The sequence below is a fragment of the Cornus florida genome, unplaced genomic scaffold (assembly GCF_030987335.1).
Source record: "Cornus florida cultivar Cherokee Brave unplaced genomic scaffold, ASM3098733v1 CherokeeBrave_3.0.0_Hap2_Chr07, whole genome shotgun sequence".
In the NCBI taxonomy this organism is placed as follows: Eukaryota; Viridiplantae; Streptophyta; class Magnoliopsida; order Cornales; family Cornaceae; genus Cornus; species Cornus florida.
In genome coordinates, this window is record NW_026775577.1 from 43,625,472 (window position 1) to 43,649,164 (window position 23,693).

General features: G+C 36.0%; 1 protein-coding gene, 1 long non-coding RNA gene and 1 pseudogene across 2 annotated transcripts; all 3 read right to left on the reverse strand.

Annotated features, from left to right (window-relative positions):
• Nucleotides 1–272: 272 nt before the first annotated feature.
• LOC132267654 (uncharacterized) lies at nt 273–18,948 on the reverse strand. Its single transcript, XR_009469036.1, has 3 exons — nt 18,893–18,948; nt 1,569–1,618; nt 273–833 (listed from the first exon to the last, which is right to left on the reverse strand). It is a non-coding gene; the product is annotated as an uncharacterized LOC132267654 (long non-coding RNA).
• Nucleotides 9,140–9,238, reverse strand: LOC132267784 (small nucleolar RNA R71; annotated as a pseudogene).
• Nucleotides 18,949–22,847: 3,899 nt separating the features above from the next.
• Nucleotides 22,848–23,336, reverse strand: LOC132316636 (uncharacterized). The gene has a single exon (XM_059815108.1). The coding sequence runs from the start codon at nt 23,334–23,336 to the stop codon at nt 22,848–22,850; it is 489 nt and encodes a 162-aa protein (XP_059671091.1).
• Nucleotides 23,337–23,693: the final 357 nt, after the last annotated feature.

The following is a 23,693-nucleotide window of genomic DNA, read 5'->3' on the forward strand; positions in this document are numbered from 1 at the left end:
GCTATTATTTGCTGAATAAATGATGGAGATACATTTATTTTGAAACTAAAATTAGTAACTTCATTAAAACTGTACATAATCAAAAGCTAAGCTCTTAAGTTGTGATTGGTACTAGGGGGAAGAATGAATATTGGAAGGAAGAGGGAAGGGGATAGGGAGGAGTAATTTTATATAGGAAACAGCTACTTTAATGATGCTGAAAGAAGTGTCAACAAAATCTGCTTGTAAGACTAACATATATTCCTCTGCTCTACAGTTGTTCTTTCATGATGTCGAATCCTCTAAAATAGCCATTTTTTCATCAGCCACTGCATTCACGAAATGGTTGGCCTTAACTGGGCTGGATGGACAGCTTAAGGGGTTTAGTTTTCTCATGAACAAGTAGCCCGGCCCGCATCCCTAAAGACGTGAGAGGCAAGAAATAGCTTAAGGGAAAGATTTTTTAATTACTTACGTGTATATATTAAATTTGTGTAAGAAAATTTCATGCAATTAGAGGTCAATAGTTAGATATACAACCACTAAAAGCAGTTAACGTCAGCAACTAGTGCAAGAAGAAGAAGAAGAAGAAGAAGAAGAAGAAGTCAGCAACCAGTGCAACAAGAAGAAGTAGCTAAATCCATAAATATTTTAATCAGCACCATTATGATCATGGCAGAAAGGATTGAGAAATAAATAACAAAAAAGAACACTTAAAGAAGAAAATGAAAACTAAGATTGCATTAAAAAATGAACAAAAGAATCAGTTTGAACCTTCAGTATTAAAGGAAGTGTAGATAGCTCAACTGCAGGCAAATCTCTCAAACCACTATTGACAGTATGGTAGACCTCATCTGCAAAAGTGATAGAAAGAAAGATCAACTATCCATTTCATTGCCATAATTCTGGATTTCTGAAAAGGGTTAGTTAAAATATAATAAAGTTAAAAGCAAAAATTTTACACGTGATGCAATCCATAAGTGATTGGTTAATTTTCAAGACACGTCCCACTTCGAGTTTCACTGATCAAATTTTACGTTGCATTGAGTTATTAGTCTTTGTTTTTTTTATAGATGAGTTTGCTAGCTTTTATTCATACCCTAAAAAAGCATATTTGACAAGTCCAACACCTTTCTTACTTTAAAATATGAAAAAACCCAACACTATGAAACCAGCCAAAAGTTAATATCCACGGGAACTAGTCATGGCAAAAAATTGACATGAAATCCTGACATTCCTTACCTAATTAAAGTCCCCAAGCACCTAGTCCTTAACTGAAAATACATATCTTCATTAACCTTTGCGCACAGAAAAAAGGGAAATAATAAGTGCTCTTTATTGTTGTTTAACATCAAATTTCATGTCAGGATTTAGGAGAATGTTTCTGTACACTTGTCCTACATTAAGTTGGTATGGAAGTAAAAGTTCTAAACAGTAGCAGTTATTTCAATGTTCATAGGTAATAAGGGGAAAAGGAGATAGGCCGAAAAGTCAAATTGTGTTGACTTGAATGGCCACAAAAACAATCGATGTCTCATCTTGTTGAAATAGCTTTCTAAAACAGAATAGAAATAATAGCAAACACTTACTGTTAAGGGTGTTAAAATGTAGATTTCTTTGCGCATTACAAATGTGATCCCTAAATAAAACAAGCATAACATTAGGAATTATTGCAACAATCCCAAACAGAATGAAATTATAATTTAATAGAAGGGAATAAAATGACAACATATTTAATAGGTACTATGACAAACTACAAATATAAAAAAATAAAAAAAATAAAAAAAATTCCAAATGACTTCTCCAAAGATTCAATAACCAAGAGATCCTTCAAAAAATCGTATATGAAATGTAACTCCCAAAACTTAGGTCAATAGCTTCATACAAATTCGGATGAAAAATGTGCTTCCATGACAAGAATTATAAAATAAATAAATAAATAATAAAACTAAACAAATATAAAAATTTTGGTGAACCATCTATGCAGTGAATATCTAGATATGTTTTGACACAGGTTTTTAGTCATATCAATGAAGATCGTGTTTCCCTTAAGTAGAGAAAAAAAAAAATTGAACTTCATGAATTTTATGGTAATGAAGATAGTAAAATAATCTTATAGCTGGTAAGAAAGTGCAAATGCAAAATTCTAAACACATTCTTACTTGAAACAACTATTATTAGGGTAGTAAGAGAACACTTTTTTTTTTTTTTTTTTTTTTTTTTTTTTTTTGAAAGGTAAAATCAATTTTGTAAGATAATAAGATATATAATACAAGTTAGCCGGGGCTAACCAAATACAAGAACAGCCCATGAGACAGCCCAAAGCACAAGGGCAAAACAAACCCAGCAAGAGTTACATTTGACACAACACAAAGCAATGTGTTTGTAGTAAGAGAACATTTATAAAAAAGAACAAGCATAGTTTTTTTACATTTTGGGTATATCACATAGTTTGAAGAAATGAAGCCAATTGATGAAATGCACCTGTCAAGAAAAAATATTTATCTCTAATGATAGAAGAAGGAAAAATTAAAACAAATATATTTTTTGGTTATTCAATTAATCTTAAATACCTACTTCTACTACACAATTAAGACTATAAAATTTTTCTCATATTACATACTAGAATCCTTCAGTCACATGAAATCATTTAAACATTGGATCCTATATGCTCTGATTCTGATCATATATGCTCTAAAAATTTTGCTTGTTAATTTTGTTAAAAGACAAAGTAGTATTACAATAGTAATCTTGAGAATCAATAATAAAGAATTCTTTAAAATAATCATCAAACTATTAGTATGCAAGGTTCCCTGAAGCCAACAAGTTGGCTATATTGGTCACTTATAATTTCTAATATTAGACATTCAATTGCCTTCGAAGTTTGAACCTTTCATCAAGTTTTAAAATGCTAACATGTGATAAGCCAAAACTCTTCAAATTATTCAAATTTGTATGCTCCCTTACTAAGACTTTGAGCATCATTTTATTATTTGCTTACAAAGATGCCAATTTGGAAGCAAATTCATTGATATCTTTCATTATAGTTCACATAACAAATCCTTTATGTCTCACCCTATATATACCAAATCTGGTTCTAAAATTTCTCCTGCACCAAATCTACCTCAATCATAAACAAGTCAAGCCTAATATTTCTCTTTGGAGATCAAATTTCCATTTCAAAAACTTAATGAAAACTTAAAGAATTCACAAATTTTCATCTAAACAATTTCTCAAACACTATGCATGCACATAGATACTTGATGAGTGCTGAAAAGTGCGCATTTAAACCCCCTAAGCGAGGGTATTTTAGTCCATTCATCTATCTTATTTTCCCACTTTAGATTGATTTCGTGTTATTTTTATTTTCAGGTACTTATCCCCAAAATAACCTAACACAGCCAAATAAGAGCAGAAATGAAGCAATTCTGGGATGAATCAAAGAAAGGAACAAAGGAGACCAAAAGGAAGCAAAGGGTGGAATTTCAGTAACTTCGATCGATCTCAAGAAAAGTTCGATCAATCCAACTTTCATCGATCTCAGCACTCCAAGATAGATCCAGGCCATGATGTCATCTTCAGAGATCCCAAAAGTTCGATCAATCCAACATCATTCTCTGATCGATCGAACTTTCTTGTCCTTATCCACATGCCATATTTTATCCAGCTGTACCACCCTACCAACCACTTTTGTCCTTTTCCTAAAAATATCTTCAAAATATCTTAGATTTGTTTTTATGCAAAAAGGCGCCGCCATTGAGGATCAATCCAGCTTCAATTCGATATATCTCAGCCATGTTTAATTGATCTCACCTCAAGTTTGATCGATCGAACTTCCCAAATCCCGAGAAAAATCCAAATTCGAGCTCATTAAAAGTTGTCTCATATCCAATCATTAGAGGATTATTGGTGTACGAGCCCAGCTCATTTGGAGGTAATTTTTGACCTACCTATATAAGGAATATGAGCCACTTTTACACATATAGATATACTTAGAGAAAAGATAATACTTAGTGAGGAAGCAAAGGAGAGGAGGAGGCTAGAGACACTATTAGAGACTCTTCATCAACCAATGAGCAGATTTCTTCTATGGAGCTTGTCCTTGAGGGTCGGAAGACATCATCCATGAGTGGCTAGACATCCTCTTGGGGCTAGAGTTAGCCCTAAGCATGCTTTTTACTTCTTGATTTATGTATTTTTGAAGGTATTTGTATTCTGATACATGTTTTAACACTTTCAAATATATAGATCTTGTTTATTCAATGATTTGAATGGTTTAATGTTTCCAATTGATCATTTCATTCTATCCATATGTCTATGTATGCTAGAATAGATATTTATGTGTTTGTCTCTATTTCTTGTGTTATTGATGCATGTCTATGTGTATTAATGTTATAGATCTAGAGATTGTCAAGACATAGTGCTTAATGGCATGTTCTTGTGGTTTATTTGATGGTTCATACTTATTTCTTGATGGATTGTATCTCTCCCTTAGTTTAATTAGTTTAATTTCTTGTCATTAGCTTAGTTGTAGTGTAGTTGTTAAATGGGAGGACAATCCATACTTGTTGTTGATATTCCATACTTATGAAAGCAAGTAACATATATCTCTAATTTTGTGATGTGTTTGGTTGTGAGCTTAAAGAAGGGATTAATGGTTTAATTTGATATGTTGTGTTATCCACTATGTTGCTTAGACAACATATGCTTAATTTGTCATCCATGCTTATTGAAACAACCACACACACACTATTTGTTGCAATACATGTTTTTCTCCTCATTAATCATTCATTAAAGGTGTAGAAAAGTATGCTTAGTGGTGATCTCTAATCCCCAAGATTTCTCTCTCTTTTATTTTCCTTATTGCATTATTGTTGTAATACCCCTAAGTTTCAAAAGGATAGTCTCGGTATTAATTAATTGTTTTATTTAATGCTTTAATTTTATTTAATGCTTTAATTGTTTTCTTTTCATTAATTGTTTTATTTAATGTTTTAATTGGTTTAATTGGAATTAGTTATTGGTTGACTTGTTTATTTGATTTCATTTTAGTTGCTTAGGTGTGTTATTTAATTATTTGTTAAATGTTTTTTTAGTTTATTTGGTTAATGGGTAATTAAAGTAAATTAGTTAATTAGATTTTTAAATGTGACTATTATATAGTTCCTTTAGGTATGCACAGTAGCCGTCATTGTTTAACTTAAATTTCTGTATGGGCCGAGCAAATTCGATTAGGGTTGAGGGAACCTAGGATTAGTGTGGCCTATAAATACTCACTTAGGATGCCTGTGTAGGGTTTTAAGAAGAAGATTACAACATAGTAAGTCTGAGAGCAGTTTTAGAGACGGCAGGAAAACAGAAAGAAAACGAAGAAGAGATTCGCCGGAAAATTTAAACGAACGTCGGTGTAAGGCAAGTTTTGTCTTAAATCTCTCCCTTAGACTTCGTGTTCTTTGCATGCTTAAATAGTTTCAGGATGATTTATATGTTTAAAATAAATAAAAAAATTTGTCTGTTTACTTGATTAAAAGTTTAACTGTAACAGAATCTGATATACTTGTGTTAAACTGTTCCAAGTTGAACTTTCTTGTTTAGTTCTCTGTTTAATCCACATTAGTGATATAATAAGGACTGAAACAAGGGTTAGAACATACTGGGATCTAGGTACAGTTTCTAGGAACCTACACAGTGAAGCGCCGGAGGAGTAGACGATGCCGGAAAATAGAACACGGAGAAGAAGAAGGAGAGAGCCGGCTCCTTTTGGGATTAGAGCCGGCTCCTTTGGACTTAGAGGCGGCTCCAAGTCACTTGGAGGCGGCTCCAAGTGTTTTTGGAGCCTACTCTATTCTTTGTTTTCCCGTTTTTTTCTTTCTATTGGCTTCTCTTTTGGTTTTCAGTGAGATAGAGGCTTGGTTATGAAGTTTCTAAGTTTTTCCTAAGAGAGTTCAATACTTTAATGAATGATTTAATAGTGGACTGGTGTGGGAATTAAGATTTAAGGGTGGTGAGTCTGCTCCATGGGTGTTCTCTTTGGTATTTTACTTTCTGTTTTGCTTATTCTCCAATTGCAGTGATAAGGCTTCATAGGGGTTGATTTCCTATGTTTTAAATGGAAATTAAATACTGTGAGGAATGGTTTAGAGTAAATTTAAATTGCCAAGAACAGAATATTATAAAGCTACACTCAGAGCATCTAACGTTAAAATTGTATGGAATCAGTTTAAGTGTTCTGCAGAGAGGTATGGTTTTGGTTAATTAAATTTCTTAATGTTATTAGAAGTTTCTGTGAGAGCTTACTTCACTGTTAATGGAATATGTCTGTGCAAGAATAAAAACATATACATGTTTTAAGTCTATGTTGTGCTAAGATTTTATTGTAAAATTGAGTGCATAAACTTGTTGGACAGAAAACTACAAGTATGATAAATTACTTATAGTTATTTTTGCATGCCATGGAATTGAGTTAAACAATATCTATTTATGCTCTGTTGGTTATATGGAAACTGAAAATGGAATTATAATACAGTTACAGTCCGGTGTGATCAGGTTATGGTTTCTGTGTTGATTTAATTAAAGCATGTCTGTTAAACTACTTTGTCATGCTTAGTTTAGAATTCTCGGGATTGACATTTATATGGTCAGTATGTTTATCAACTGGTTTAATTAAAGTATGTTTGATAATTACTTTACTATACCTAGTAGGGACTTGTTGATAGTGTTATTGTAAATACTTTGTCAACTATTGGATGATGGGATTGTATGCACCGGTATGGGATGGTGTCACACTAGGTTTGGATTAGCTCAAATTGCTAAGTCTTACCTATTTTGGAATAAGGGCACGGGTTATTAAATACAATCCTCCTTGTATATATAAGTCGGTACGGTTGAATGCGCCGAATGACTTACTGGATTTCTTGTGGATGGTTAGGAACGGAGTTTAGATATATTTTTATGATACCGTGTCATGAGCTTGAGTCTCAGTGTCGACGGTTAGGGTGCGTAGATGCAATTGGATGGGTAACTGGCTGTGAAGGTTGAGGTATACCCTATTTAGGTTTAGGTGCTCATGCCCACTCAGGTGCGTATTGTGTGATGCCTTCTATTCAGGTTAAGACCCTTTTTATAGTTCTAGCAAGAGTCCAGTAGTGTGGATATATTTATATACGGATTAATAGTTATTATTGAACTATTTAGTATGTACATGCGTATCGAGTCTCTGCTTAGATTATAGTAGGATAGAACTTGTTCGTGGACCTGACCTACTTCTATTTTTCAGGTGTACGTCAGTTCCAGGCTTGAGCTTGTTCGTGCTGAGCAGAGACGATCTTCCATTCTATTGACGATGTAGGATTTCCTTCCAGATATTGGATTTGGATGTTATCTTTAGTTTTCCTTTCATTCAGTTGGGATTTTTTTTATTAGGGGTCCACTAGAGATGGATTCCCGAGTTGTTTAACTTATGGAGGTCTTTAGATTGGTTTTGGATTATTGGGATTTAAGTATATTTAACATTAAAGGATTTTATATTTTAGTTTCTTTCAGCTCTTATGTTTTATTTTTTTAAATTCATTTTGTCATATGTGTTCGTTTTAAAATATTAATTGTTTGATATCCCTCGGGTTTGGGCCTAGGCCTGATCAACCCCTGTCTCAGATCCGAGGGGTATCACAATTGTTTACTTTAGTTCAAATTGCATCTTAGTATAATTCAACCACCAACCACTATTTTGATCACTCAACCTACTAACCATAATCTTGATTCCTCAACCTAGTACGACCCTCAATCCCTTGGGACGATCCCTACTCACTCTTGCTATGTTAGTAGTAGTGGTGGTAGTGCTTTTTATAAATTTAAACTTAACCTAAAAGGCTTTTCTTGAACTGTACATTCACTACATTATTTTGTCGTATACAAGCGGCCTCGTCAAATTTTGGCACCGTTGCCGGGGATTGATTGATTGGCAACGTCGTATTTATGGAATCAATTAGGAATTAGTACTCCTTTGATCGTATCTTTACTTTATTTTCATTTCAATTTTTATTACTTATTGTGTTGGTTCTTATTTGACTAGGAGTATTGGGCTAAGAAGGTGAACATAGGAACATCCAAGCAAAAGAGTTAAGCAAGCAAGGAAAAAGGCTAAAATCATAAATAAAAAAAATTGCTAAGCTAAAAGCTAAAAATTTGGAGTTGAAGTGCTAAATGACCTTTGTGAGCTTTTTCTTACCCAAACCCTTAGTTAAATCGTCGGCCCGCGTGGAGGCTTGTATTTCAATTCTTAGATAAATCGTGAGCCTGTGTGGAGGCAATTTACTTTTCTTGTATATTGTTAAAGCATGGGAGTATGGGAACATTGTATGTGGAGGAAGTTTGTTAATTATTGACTTGTTATGAAGGTGAAATGTTTGTCATTATTTCTTGTTGTGTTGCATTGTGCATGCATGGTCGTAGATCATTGAGACCCACTCTTGTCCCTTTAAATTTTCATCTTGAATCCATTGTTTCGAAACCCTAGGGGAAGAAGAAGTTCTAGTCAATCCATTTCATCAATAGAAGGACACAATGAGGACCATGTGGAGGACTTTGGTCACATAGACCAATAAGGTATCCTCCACCCTAATGTGCATCATGATAACATGCAAGTTCCATTAGACATGCCGAGACCATTTGTTCATCCACCACAACAACAAGGCCAAGTCCTATTGGGAATGCCAAGGCCAATCTACGCTACACCACCTCCCATCATTCAAGGCAATCAAAGTGCCCATGTTCCACCTCCAATTGCTAATCATCCCCTTACTTTAAGAGATTACTATGTGCCTAATGAATATAATGCACCCACATGCATCCAATTGCCACCATTTAGAGCACACCACTATGAGATCAAACCACAAACCATTCAAATGCTACCTAACTATCATAGACTTCCAAGTGAAGAACCTTACAAACATTTGGATGAGCTTCTTGAAATATGTTCCACCGTGAAATACACGGACATACCGGAAGAGGTCTTAAGGCTTAAACTTTTTCCATTTACCCTTAAAGACAAGGCAAAATATTGGTTTAACAATCTTAAGCCTTTTTCAATAACTTCTTGGGCAGAAATGCAACAGGAGTTCTTGAAGAAGTACTATCCGGTTTCTAAGACCAATGCCATGAGAACTTCAGTTAGGGAATTTTCACATGGGGATGGGGAAACATTTCATGAGGCATAGGAACGCTTTAATGAATTGCTTATGAAGTGTCCACATCATGACATGCCCAAATGGCAATTAGTTCAATATTTCTTTGAGAACTTATTGGATAATTACAAGGGCATGGTTGATGCTTCCATGGGTGGCTCTTACATTAATAAGCATGAGGATGACGTGTGGCGTCTTTATAAGAGCATGAATGAAAATTCTTTGCATCGAACTTTATCTACGAAGAATGGTAGAAATTCTAGTGGTAGGAAGAGTGTTGGCTTACATCAAGTCGACCACTCCAATGAAATTGCCGCTGAGATGAAATCATTATCTCAAAGGTTTGATCAATTTTTGATCAACCAAAACTCGGCGAATCAAGAATCTTCCTTCCCTAACCATTCTTATCATGCAACTAATGAGACATGTATGACTTGTTCAAGTGTTTTACATTCTACTTCCAATTATCCCCATGGATATGTACAAAGTGAGCATCATGAACATGCAAATGTTGTTTTTGCTAATCAAGGGAACAATACTTATGGCAATCACTACAATTCTAGTTGGAAGAATCACCCAAATTTCTCTTGGAAAAACCAAGAGGAAGGCTCAAACCCTCCCCAAGGCGGTTTTTAAGGGAAATACATTCCACCTCTAATGCAAGGCCAAGGTACCTAAGATTTTAGATCATCATACCAATCTAAAGGAAACCAATTATCTAATTCTTATTTTCCTAATCAACCATCATATTCCCAAGGAAATGTTAGAAGTCCCGCTTTTGAAGAGAAAGTTTTGACCGCTTTGGGCACTTTAGAGGCAAACACACAATTGCTTCATTCTCACTCTCAATCCATTGCTAAGCTAGAAACCCAAGTAGAGAAAAATAGCTAGTATTTTAAATGCAAGAGAGAAAGGGTAAATGCCTTTGAATGCCCCACAAAAGCCACAATGTGTTGTGAAGACTCATTCCTCATCGGAAGGTCACACAATAGAGCATGTCAATGTGATGACTACCTTGAGAAGTGGAAAGATTGTGGAAAACCAAGTGGGTGTGTCCAATGAAGAGAGTGAACCGGTGCAACCAAAAGTTGACACCCGTCCTGTTTCATATCATATTCCTCCTTCATTGCATGTGCATGACCATATAAATGAGAATACGTTGAAAAGTGATTTGAAAAGTGATTTTGAAAAGAGAAATTTGCAAAATGATTTGAAAACTTCTTGTGTTGAAGAGACTTCAAAGAAAATTTTTGAAAAGGTTTTTAAGCCAAAAGCTCCATTCCCGGATGCCTTAAAAGGATCTATTTCAAATGACAAGTAAAAGGCCAAAGTAAATGAAATTATAGAAGTTTTTAGGCAAGTGAAAGTCAATTTTCCACTTTTAGATGCAATCAAGAAAATTCCGGCTTATGCCAAGTTCTTAAAAGACATGTGCACCCAAAAGAGAAAGAACACAAGCCAAGCACCTAGAAAAGTGGTCTTAACCGAGCAAGTAAGCTCAATTTTGTAGCATAATACTCTTCCAAAGTTTAAGGACCCCAGTTCACCTACCACTTCATGCATCATTGGTGATCATATCATTAATCGGGCTCTTCTTGACCTAGGAGCAAGTGTTAATCTTCTTCCATACTCGGTATATGTCAAATTAGGCTTAGGAGACTTGAAACCGACGTCGGTAGTTTTACAACTTGCCGACCGATCAATCAAAAAGCCTAGAAGTATCATTGAGGACATATTGATTAAAATTGATAAATTCTTCTTTCCCGTTGATTTCGTTGTCATTGACACGGAACCGGTTCCAAATCCTAAGAGCCAAATTCCCATTATCCTTGGCCGTCCTTTCTTGGCAACCGCGAATGCCAACATAAATTGTTGGACGGGGATAATGAAGATTTCATTTGGCCACATGAAGGTAAAGTTGAATATTTTTAATCCAACCCCTAACTCATTTGACAAGCATGAAGAAGTGAATGTTGTGGAGAAATGTAATGACCTTAAATGTGAAGGAATTGAGTTTTTGTGTGAGACCAAAGTTCCAAAAATTCCATCTTAAACTTGAAACCAAAGAAAGTTGTTTCAAAATCTTGTTTTGAAAGGGCGTGGAAGCCCAAAGATTGTTTTGACCAAGGACCGAAAACGTCTTTTGAGCTTAATCCAACAAGTTACTTAAAAAATCATTTGTTGGGTGAAGTTCAAAGCACTTATCACCCCATTGAGGAGGGGATGCACTATAAGATTTTTGATCTGGGCTAAAAGAGCCCAACGTCTTGCTAGAGATGTTAAAGACTAGCAAGACATTTCGTAAGGTATCAAAACCCTATCCCTCCCTCATTTCTATCTTTAATTTCATTTCTTGCGAAGTCTAGATATTGGCTTTGGGTTCATATGCATTGCTAGGAATTGTGATTAGGATTGCATGCACTTTTATGTTGAAATTGAGCATTTTTCATAAGTTCGATCGATCTCAAAATGAGTTCGATCGATCGAACTTCCCACCTGCATCCAAATCACTCTCTGTCCAATGGTTCGAACAAAACCTGCATATTTCAGCTCTCTGTCCCATCGTTCGAACTTGTTCCTAGATCAATCTAAACTTCTTCGATCGATCCAACTTCATCTTGGATTGATCTTCAGTTCCAACACTTAGAAAAATTTTAAATCTGTATCCACCTGCATCCAAAAGCCTATCTGTCTCATCGATCGAACACTTCTTTAATTCTATACATTTTTGATCGATCGAAGGTATTTTGTGATTGATCTTAGGGAGATCGATCTTTGTTCTTTGTTTTTCAATTTTGACTTTGTTTTAAATTTCAAAAATTCCAAAAAATATATATTTTATTATTTAATTTTTATTGTCATTTTTATTTTTATTTTCCAAATATATATATATATATATATATATAAAATAATAATAATAATAATAATAAATAAATAAATAAATAAATAAAATAATAAATAATTTAAATAAATAAATAATTTTCAAAAATCCTTAAAAATATTTTTCTTTTTATTTATTTATTTATTTTACTTTTTCAAAAATCACAAAAATACTTTATCACTTAAGAGGAGAGAATGATGTCAGTCCGATCGATCTGAGGATTTAGTTCGATCGATTGAACTGGCAAGGGAATGTTTTTAAAAAATCGATTCAGGGTCATTCGATCGATTCAACAAGAATCGATCTCAGACCCTCGTTCCCCCTTCGCCGCTGTATCCTAACTCTTCGCCATCTTCGGCGAGCATCCCAGGCGTCGAATCACTCTCTCTCCTCTCGAATCTTGTTTCGAATCTCACACCCTTCGCATCTCCACCTCTCTCTTGATTCCGGTGAGATCCGAACCTCATCTCTTTGATTCAAGCTTAGATTTGATGCATACATGCTCTAAAGGATAGATCTAAGTTGTTTTCATGATGAATAACTCCATTGATGAAGCTTTGAGCTCTTTGTATATATGTGTATATATATGTATATATGCTTTTGTATTTTTCGTGATTTTGATTTGATTTTGGAATATAGGCCGAACCAAGTGACCCAATAGATTGATTTGTTGTGTTGATGGGCCCATGACCATGTTTGTGAAGGCCCCATGCCATCCACGTCACAGATCTGTGACTTTTAGAGTTTCACTTCACAGTTCGATCGATCGAACTTTTTATTCAATCGATCTCACTTATTCTTGATTGATCGAACTTGCATCGATCTCACATTTTTGTGATCGATCGAACTTCACAGATTTGTTTCACACATCTCACACACTATCTCTCATATTTTATGCTATCTCATACATGCCCAATGCCTGTGTTTTCCACATTGGATGCATTTCATACTTATACTGTCTAGCATGTTTCACATCATATCACTTATTCCTTGTCACTTGCATAGATTCATGTTTCCTATTTGTTTTATCTATCCTATTTGACATACATGACTCTATGAACTGTACTTTAATTCTTTATATCGGCACTGACTTCCTTTGTAAGTTTTTCCTTTTATTTTGCAGGCTATGGCTAGGGTCAAGATTGTAGCTCGCAGACACTATCACCGTAGGGGCAAGCCGAGTTTGGATGACGAGGCCGGTCCATTTCATGCTCAGGAGCCCACTCCACCTCGGTCTCCCTTATCTGACAGCAGATTACACGGTGATACTGAGGTTGAGCACATACCATCTCCACCACCACTGCCAGCTCAGCCAGCCCAGGAGCTAGACCGACCATTATACAGATACTCACGCCTTTCAGTGGCGCACAAGTTGGTCTTTGACATAGACTTCTTTTCCCGATCGGTGCTTACCCGGTCAGCATATGATGATATTTTCCGGAGGGGCAACTCAGCCATATTAGCCCCTATCTCATACCCAGTGTACCTGAGGTTAGTCCGGCTGTTCTTCTAGAATCTCCGGCTTGCCCCGAGTAACCTGGCGGAGCTGCGGACCACCATTGATGGCTACCCGATCCGCATCACTGTGGACACATTGTCCAGATCTTGCCAGTGTTCACACGTCTTCCCTCCAAAGCTACAGGACACATATCCCACTCTCTACAGGGCCACTTATGCAAACATAGTTGTTTTACTCACAGGTCACTATGCCGGTGGCGAGACCTATGCCACCCGGACTTATCTTCCAGATGACCTGTGGTTTTTCAACTCTGTCTTATTCTGTAACATCTTTATGGCCAGCCATAAGACACAGAGGCGCAATGACTACCTGATAGCTCTGTACGCATTCTATACAAGGCATTGGCTATCTATCCCAGCGCTCATCTGGAGCGTCATGATGAAGCTGTATGTTTACCACATCAGCAAGGCCAAGCCCAAAAGGGCTAAGTATTTTCCATTTGGCCATCTCATCACCCAGATTCTACGAGACCAGCGCTATCCCTTCCAACCACAGGAGCAGACTGAGTCCGGGGCCTGTTCCTTTGAGAAGAATGACTTGGATAAGAGCTATAACGCTCTTATCAAAAGTCTGAGGGACGATGCTGTAGAGGCCGCAGAGGATCTAGAAGTAGAGGAGCAAGCAGCAGCAGCAGCAGGCCCGGCAGCGGACGATATACCAGTTAATCCGGCTACCGTACACATGGACATCTATTTGGAGCAACCTGCAGAGGACGCAAAGCAGCACTCTCCAGTTGGGTCACTCGTTCACGATAAGGAGCAGGCTCAGGATCATGATTCTACCCATCCAGCCACACCTAAGGCTCTTGCTCACATACCCAACTTTAGAGAGCGACTTCAGACTCTAGAGGACGCCATGGTATCTATTCGTGCGGAGACTGTCTCCATTAGAGCTGACATTGTTTCCCTCCGCACGGATGTCATGACCGCATTCAGAGATCTATCCAGAGACATCCGCGGAGCGCGACCTGCCCGTCCTACTTCTTCTTCATGATTTTCATATTTTCTTACTCCTCCTCTATATCTGTGATATCTGCATACTTTTGATACTATTATATTATTTTTGTAGCCGTGTCTGTCGGCTTTGATATTGGATGTACTGTACTTTATTTTTTAAATTTATATATGTTTTCTGTATGGATGTCATATTTTCATATTCTTATAGCTATCTGGTTGACTCTATCAGGTGCATCCCAGTGACTTCAGTGAGAGAGAATACTGCCCAAAATTTTCAAGACCACCCCTTTTACCTCTCTCTATTTTTCAGTTGTTATCCCCGTTTACACTTGCATGTCTGCTATGCACTGTTATTATCCCTTTTGTTATCTGATGAGTTTATCCAAGCGCTAAATTTCAGGACCACAGTTAATCCCAAGTTTGGGGGGACTATGCCACCCACTTTGGATACTTTTGTCCCAGCCATTTTTTGCCTTAATTGCACTAGCATACTCTTTACTTTTGTTCTTTTTGCACATTGAGGACATTGTGCCATTTAAGTTTGGGGGTAATGGTGCTTTACAGTATTTGTTTTTAAATTCAAAATTTTGAGCATGACTTGTATATTTGTGAATTTTCTATGATTGGCCCATAACTAGCTATAATTTTGATCTTTCGAGGATTATATTGCTTAAAATTTAAAAATTGCTTGACTTGAGAGTCCAATACTCCTTGTATGCCTTGTGGATACCATTTAGGAGTAAATTTTTCGAAAGATTGATATATTGCTTGCACTTGTGGTCCACATCATCATGATTTTGTGATTTTTTTGAGATTCACTCTAGAATTCTACACTAGCACAGGCACACACTAGCATTCATTTGTGGGGTACATGCTTTGTTGACTATTGAATTGGTTATATCCCAATTGAGCTAGTAGTGCATTGAAAGCTTTCATTCTTGATAAAGGTAGATAACAACCCATTTTCACTAAATAGCCGGGATTCTAGCCTCATCAAGCACTGAACTTCTCGCGCCGAAAGGTGGAGGGCCCGAACTCTAGGTTAATAATTGAATTGATAAAAATAAAAAATAAAAAAAGGTTGCAAAAGTAATAAAAAAGTGAGGACTTCTTCCAAAAGGTGAGAAGTGGGAAATGATTAGATGGAGGTTGTTTTGATTTGTAACTTAGTTAATTTGAACTTGTAAGTCTTTAGGAGTGTTTGAACACCTAGTGTCCTAAAGCCGTCTGGTTTGGGAGTTATTGACCTAACGCTCGACCTCATGAATCGCTAGAAAGCTTAATAGATCAACACATTGCACCATGTTTCCATCTTTGATCCTATAAAAAAATAAAAAAATAAAAAAAATAAATCGAGTGAAAAAAATAAGAGTACTTAGAACAATAAAGCTTTAATAAAAGGTCCACTTTTTGTCTTGATGATCGGTATTAGATTTATGTGCTAGTTTGAGGGTAAGGATGTGATTAATTCTTTAGTTAGCTAAGATAGCAACATATTTGATGCCAGTCCACTCAAAAAGGATTCTAGAGTTGTTTTGATTTGCATGATCATTTTCTTGATGTGTGGAGGACCATACTTGCTTGCTTGATGTTGAAATTTTGAGAGATTGCTTGGAAATGGTTGAAAAATTACATACTTGAGGTAGTTTTCTCCTAATACTTGTTTGCAATATTGGTGCCTCTTTTGAAAGAATAAGCTTAATGTTTGTGGGTATCATTTCTAGAAATCCTCATGAGACTTCACTCGTCCGCTAGGGGTATCCTAAGGTTTAAAACGCTTGTTGCATATGCTAAATGCAATCGTGTTCCCTACGAAAGTGGCGTTATCCATTTATTACTTTCTAGTTCGTAGTTGTATAGTTGTTCATTTCATTCATTTACTTTCTAGTTTATTGCTAGGGACTAGCAAGATTTAAGTTTGGGGGTGTGATGAGCGCTGAAAAGTGCGCATTTAAACCCCCTAAGCGAGGGCATTTTAGTCCATTTATTTATCTTATTTTCCCGCTTTAGATTAATTTCGTGTTATTTCCATTTTCAGGTACTTATCCCCAAAATAAGCGAACTCAGCCAAATAAGAGCAGAAATAAAGCAATTTTGGGATGAATCAAAGAAGAACAAAGTAGAGCAAAAGGAAGCAAATGTTGGAATTTCAGCAACTTCGATCGATCTCAAGAAAAGTTCGATCGATCCAACTTTCATCGATCTCAACACTCTAAGATAAATCCAGGCCATGATTTCATCTTCAGAGATCCCAAAAGTTCGATCGATCCAACATCATTCTCTAATCGATCAAACTTTCTTGTCCTTATCCACATGCCAGATCTTATCCAACTATACCACCCTACTAACCACTTTTGTCCTTTTCCCAAAAATATCTTTAAAATATCTCAGATTTGTTTTTATTTAAAAAAGCACCGCCATTGAGGATCGATCCAGCTTCAATTCGATAGATCTCAGCCATGTTCGATCGATCTCACCTCAAGTTCGATCGATTAAACTTCCCAAATCCAGAGAAAAATCTAAATTCCAGCTTATTAAAAGTTGTCTCATATCCAATCATTAGAGGATTATTGGTGTACAAGCCCAGCTCATTTGGGGGTGATTTTTGACCTACCTATATAAGGAATATGAGCCACTTTTACACATATAGATATACTTAGAGAAAAGATAATACTTTGTGAGGAAGCAAAGGAGGGGAGAAGGCTAGAGACACCATTAGAGACTCTTCATCAACCAAGGAACAGATTTTTTCCATGGACCTTGCCCTTGAGGGTCGGAGGACATCATCCATGAGTGGCTAGACATCCTCTTGGGGCTAGAGTTAGCCCTAAGCATGCTTTCTACTTCTTGATTTATGTATTTTTGAGGGGATTTGTATTGTGATACATGTTTTGACACTTTCATATATATAGATCTTGTTTATTCAATGATTTATATGGTTTAACGTTTCCAATTGATCATTTCATTCTATCCATATATCTATGTATGCTAAAATAGATGTTCATGTGTTTGTTTCTATTTCTTGTGTTATTAATGCATGTCTATGTATATTAATGCTATAGATCTAGAGATTGTCAAGATATAATGCTTAATGGCATGTTCTTGTGGTTTATTTGATGGTTCATACTCATTTCTTGATGGATTGTACCTCTCAGTTAGTTTAATTAGTTTAATTTCATGTCATTAGCTTAGTTGTAGTGTAGTTGTTAAATGGGAGGACAATCCATGCTTGTTGTTGATGTTCTATACTTATGAAAGCAAGTAACATATATATCTAACTTTGTGATGTGTTTGGTTGTGAGCTTAAAGAAGGGATTAATGACTTAATTTGATATGTTGTGCTATCCACCATGTTGCTTAGATAATATATGCTTAATTTGTCATCTATGCTTATTGAAACAACCACACACACACTCTTTGCTGCAATACATGTTTTTCCTCTCATTAATCATTCATTAAAGGTGTAGAAAAGTATGTTTAGTGGTGATCTCTAATCCCCAAGATCTCTTTCTCTTTTATTCTCCTTATTGCATTATTGTTTACTTTAGTTTAAATTGCATCTTAGTGTAATTCAACCACCAATCATTATTTTGATCACTCGACCTACTAACCCTAATCTTGATTCCTCAACCTAGTACGACCCTCAATCCCTTGAGATAATCCGTACTCACTCTTGCTACGTTAGTAGTAGTGGTGGTAGTGGTTTTTATAAATTTAAACTTGACCTAAAAGGCTTTTCTTGAACTGCACATTCACTACATTATTTTGGCGTATACAAGCGGCCTCGTCAACACTTATGTAAAGGATTGCAAATAATAATAACCATCAATCTAACTTTAGAGACCAAATTAAAACTACACAGGCACACACAATGTCAATATATTTTTCAGAGCATTCGAACAATATTTGCACAAAATATAAAGAAATTGAACAAATATAAGATACCAGTGCCACTATATTGCTAATGGAGGAAAAATTGAACTTTCTGCTTCATCTAGCTAAAATAAACCTTCGATTTCAAGAGAAAAAAATACAATAAATTTTTCCAAGAAAATCCTAAGATTATAGGGAAAATGAAAATAAAAATGATTAACCATAAAATAAAGTTATTGCTCGGCCTCACAACTTGTCCGCACCATGCAAAACATCAAATCCCCAAATAAAGGAGATCATTCCTTAAGTCATAAGGAGGAGGGGGATTAGGATGATTGAGGTACAGGAGGGGCAATTCCCCAATTTTACACAAGTAGTGGCTATTATGAACGAGTCAAATTCTATCAAATTTAAAAATCTTCTTTACAATTGGTTTGTCATCTAGAATGTATGTGACATAGCTAATGAAATCAAGACTGTGTGTGCAAGTGTGTGTGGATACCTATTATTTTTTACTGAAAGCGAAATTAAAAAAACAATCTCCGGATTTAGTGACTTCTTTATGAGCAGTGTGTTATAATTTAGGGTTTAGGGGTCCCTTCTATGGTGATCGGATACAGAGATGACAATGGTCACCGGAGACAAATGACGATGGCGACTGGAGACAGAGATGATTATGGTGACCGGAGAGACAGATCTAGACGACGATGGTGACCGGAGACAGAGATCTAGACGACGATGGAAGGCCCCTTTGCTGCGAGATGTACAGATCAAAGAAGATTTTTGTGTTAGGGCTTTTTTTCGAAGACAGATATTTGAGTTAGGTCTGTTGAGCCGTAAATTTGTGTTATATGCTGGTTTTTAATTTTTAATTTTTTTCATTTGTTTTCATCAATTACTAGCGGGAATAATACCTGCGCGGTGAGGGGGGAAAAGTTTTACTTTCTACCACGGTTCATGCGAAACCGTGATAGAAAGGGCATTCTTCTTACCACGGTTCATGCATAACCGTGGTAGAAAGACAATTTTTTATCACGGTTATCTCTCAACCGTGGTAGAAGATCTTTTCTACCACGGTTTTGAAATAACCGTGGTAAAAAAATATACTTTCTACCACGGTTATTTTAAAACCATGGTAGAAAGGGTCTTCTACCACGGTTTTGTAAAAAATATACTTTCTACCACGGTTATTTTAAAACCGTGGTAAAAAATGCGTGGTAAAAAACTGTTTTTCTTGTAATGTATTGCTACAAAGTCATGCCGTTCGGACTAAAGAATGTTGAAGCTACTTAAAAAAGGTTGGTTAGCAAGATGATCAAAAACCAAATGGGGAAGACTGTAGAGGCCTATATTGATGACATGGTGGTAAAGAGTAAGAAGAAGGATGATCACCTGGAACACTTGCAAGATGTATTCTGGGTGTTGAGGAGGTATGGAATGAAGCTTAATCCAACTAAGTGCTTGTTCGGCGTGGGTTCTGGGCAGTTCCTGGGACACTTGGTCAACAATAGAGGAATTGAAGCCCAGCCCAGGTAGAAGCTCTGATAAAAAATGTAGAACCAAGAACGGTCAAAGAAGTGCAAGCACTCACAGGTCAGATAGCCGCACTGAGTCGATTCATTTCTAAGTTGTCAGATCGCTGTAAACAGTTCTTCGATACAATAAGAGGCCATGGAAGGCAGGCCTAGGGGATGAGCAACGACAGACACTGACTAGCTTGAAAGAATATATGCAGAACCCTCTAGTCTTATCTGCCCCCGAGCTAGGTGAAAAGCTCTTTATGTACCTTGGTGTGTCCAACATCACAACGAGTGCCATTCTGGTGCGCTGCGAAGAAGGTAAGCAGTTCCCAGTGACATGAAATTTAATTAAAGAAGAAAATATATAATTTATTTCAATAAACACATAACAACAATTCTATATCAAAATATACCAACAAAATCCTAAACTAAAAATTCTATATATAAAAATATTTTTATATTTATTTTTTTATAATTTATTTTTAATTTTTATAATGTTATTTATTTCAATAAATAATATGTTTTTATATTATTATTTATATATATATAATAAATTATTCTTATACTTTTTTTATACGTCACACGTGTGTTTTACATGTGTGTGTGTATATATATATATATGTACATTAATGTTTAGGGTACTCGTACTAAGAGAATTCCCCAAAAATATATCGTCTCTTTTTCTTTTTCTCTCTCAACATGGTATCAAAGGTAAGGATCTTCACTTTAAACATCATAGTCACCCTAATTAAAATTTGAAAAACCTACATTGGACCAAAAATGAAGGCCACATATGAGGGGCAATGCTAAAGGATGTAAATATTAAAGCTGCACCTTTTCCAAGCTTAAATTTTTAGAGTAGGTGGTGATATCATGTTGACAACCACTAATCTTTGTATAAGAAGATATTTCTTTGTATGTAACAAGATGGGTGTTAGAGGTATCTCACATTGAATCCAAATGGAAAGTGAAATGGGTATAAATGAGTGGGGTATATATGTAGTACTTCCTGATAGCTTAAGCTTCGGTTCATTCGGCAAGCACACACCCATTACAGTTGGTATCAAAGCCAAACCTAGTTCTTGATTCGGTGCCCCGTTAAGTGTCTGATTTGAAAGAATTTGGGTTCCCACCCTGGGTAGGTAGGGTGGCTCAACTACAATAAGGGTCGAGTTCGAGTGGGGAAGAATGTTAGAGGTGTCCCACATCGGATCCGAATAGGAAGTGACATGGGTATAAATGAGTGGGCCAGGTATGCAGTACTATCGAATAACTTAAGTTTTTTGGTCAGTGAACAAGTGCCCACTCGTTACACTAGGCACTATAGATACATCAATGTTTAAGGTTCTCTGTATTGAGAGAATTTCACAAAAATATATTGTCTATTTCTCTCTCAACAGTTCTCATACTGATCATAGTTTGAGGAATCAAAGCATTCATATAAATTCCGTTCTGAAAAGCGGGGTATCATTGCGCCTTTTCAAATTCATATTTAAAGAAAGGATTATTCGATTAAGCTACAAAGGGGATAGAGCATTCACAGAGTGCTTGTATTCTTCCAGCAACCTTTTTACAAGGATTGAGCAGTAAGCTTGAAGCCTGAAGAGTTTGAATGGGGTAGTTGCAAAGCCAAAGGTGTTTAGCAACTAGTTCTTCATGGAGTGGAGTGGGTGTGAGCCTGACACATAGTCTATTGTACTCTGCTTCAATGGTAGTGGACCATTTCACTCGAGACTGTGAAAGTGTTTGTGACTTTTTCCGAAGTTCATTGGATTTCTTCCAATAGGGTTTCCACGCTAAAAATTCCGGTGTCAATCTCTTTCTATTTATTTTACTTGCACTTTATTTTTACTTTGTGGGTTTGTTATTTGGTTTTATTTAGGTTAAAAATATGCAAAAATCGGACAAAATGACAAGTTAACCCTATTCTCCCCCTCTATGTTATTTTTTCAAGATTTATTTCACACCCATTCCACGTAGCACAACTAACATTCACTTGCTAGAGACAAGGGTTGGTGATAATTTCAACAGAGGAAATAGATAAATAAATAAATAAATTACGATAACACTGATTTTAAATTCTAAATGGACACTTGGACATCTCATGAATATTTTCTCCTATTAACTTTGTAGTTTATTTTATTAGAATAGAAAACACGTACAAATGCATAAAAGAATAAAGTATAACATTTATTAAAATATAGGACATTAAATCTTTTTAGTTATCGTCACATTAGATTCATTTTTTTTTTTTTTTAAAGTTTAAACAAATTGTACACACACATTCATAATATTGTCCCAAACACTCGACATTTTCTTCTAGGGGTAGATATCATACCCTTCGAGCTACTGCAAATTAATCAACTTTGTTGTTCATAACATCATATAAAGTTGTGCCCTTGGACTGAAATTGTGTCTACATATATTATTGCTTTTATTTATACAAACAAGAGAGAAGCATATTTGCATATCTGTTCCGTGAAGTAGGATTGGCAACAATTTTGTAATGTCAACAAGTACATTATGCTATTTGAATTACCAATCATTTTATTATAGTTACACGCCGACCAATGACACATGTAAGCTCACTCATTTGATGGGCAACCACAACATCTCCCTAAAGTTTGTTCAATTCCCCCACTGGCCTATTGATGAGTCATAAGGCCCATAAATCATAACTAATTTTCTGTTTAAGATGGCTTGGTGAGTTAGCACTTCTGTTTTTGCTACGAGTCAAAGCTTGGGAGGTGAACTAACAAGAGTTCCCTCACTTAGGTCAACCACATCTCATCAACCACACATTTATCCTACCAAATCTTAAGAATCCTTACAACATTTGTTCTCTATATATACCCACGAGTCCATGTTTTCCTTCAACAGAAAAAAAACTTGCAGTACAGTTTTTTCCAAAAAAATCAAGGTTACCTTCAACTACTATTAAACTATGGCTGCTTCTAAGCATTCTTTTATTCTATGTTTGATTGTAGCATTATCGCTTTCAAGCATCCATATGAGCCTCGCAGCGCGCACCCTTTTGCAAAGCTCTCCAACTGCAACACCTACACTGCCTACAATGCCAACAATACCACCTCTGCCTAAAGCAACATTGCCTCCATTGCCTGCCATGCCAACACTGCCTAAAACCACATTGCCACCGTTACCAAGTACTCCGCTACCAACCATGCCTACACTGCCTAAGACCACATTGCCACCATTACCAAGTAACGCGCTACCAACATTGCCAACCATGCCCACAGTTCCTAAGGTGTCACTGCCTCCACTGCCAGCTACTTCACTGCCCACTATCCCAACCATTCCAACCACAATTCCTTCAATCCCGACCATCCCAACAACAATGCCAACAATTCCATTCTTCTCACCACCTCCATCTAAAACTAGCCCTTGAAATGCTACAACTCTGTTCATCTTTCTCCCAACTAGAGCATGTGATATGTATCTGTTGTCTTGGTCTGTGTGAGAGATTTTACTTTTATTGATTTGTGGAGTCATTTTTTGTATTGTTTTACTTTTAATTATTGTTTATTGTTGTTCAATATGAATATTATTCTTTCTTGTCTTGTTTAATATTATTTCCCTGAAGATCTAGAGATGATTCTTTTCTATTAAGGTATAACATAAAATTAAAGGAAGAAAATTAAAATAAAATTCTTGTATAATGGGCATATCAAACGTAATCCTACAACGAGTGGGATAGTAATGGTACTTTTTCCAAGCAATAATTATTATTCCAGATTAGGCTACATGAAGTTCTTCACATTTCAT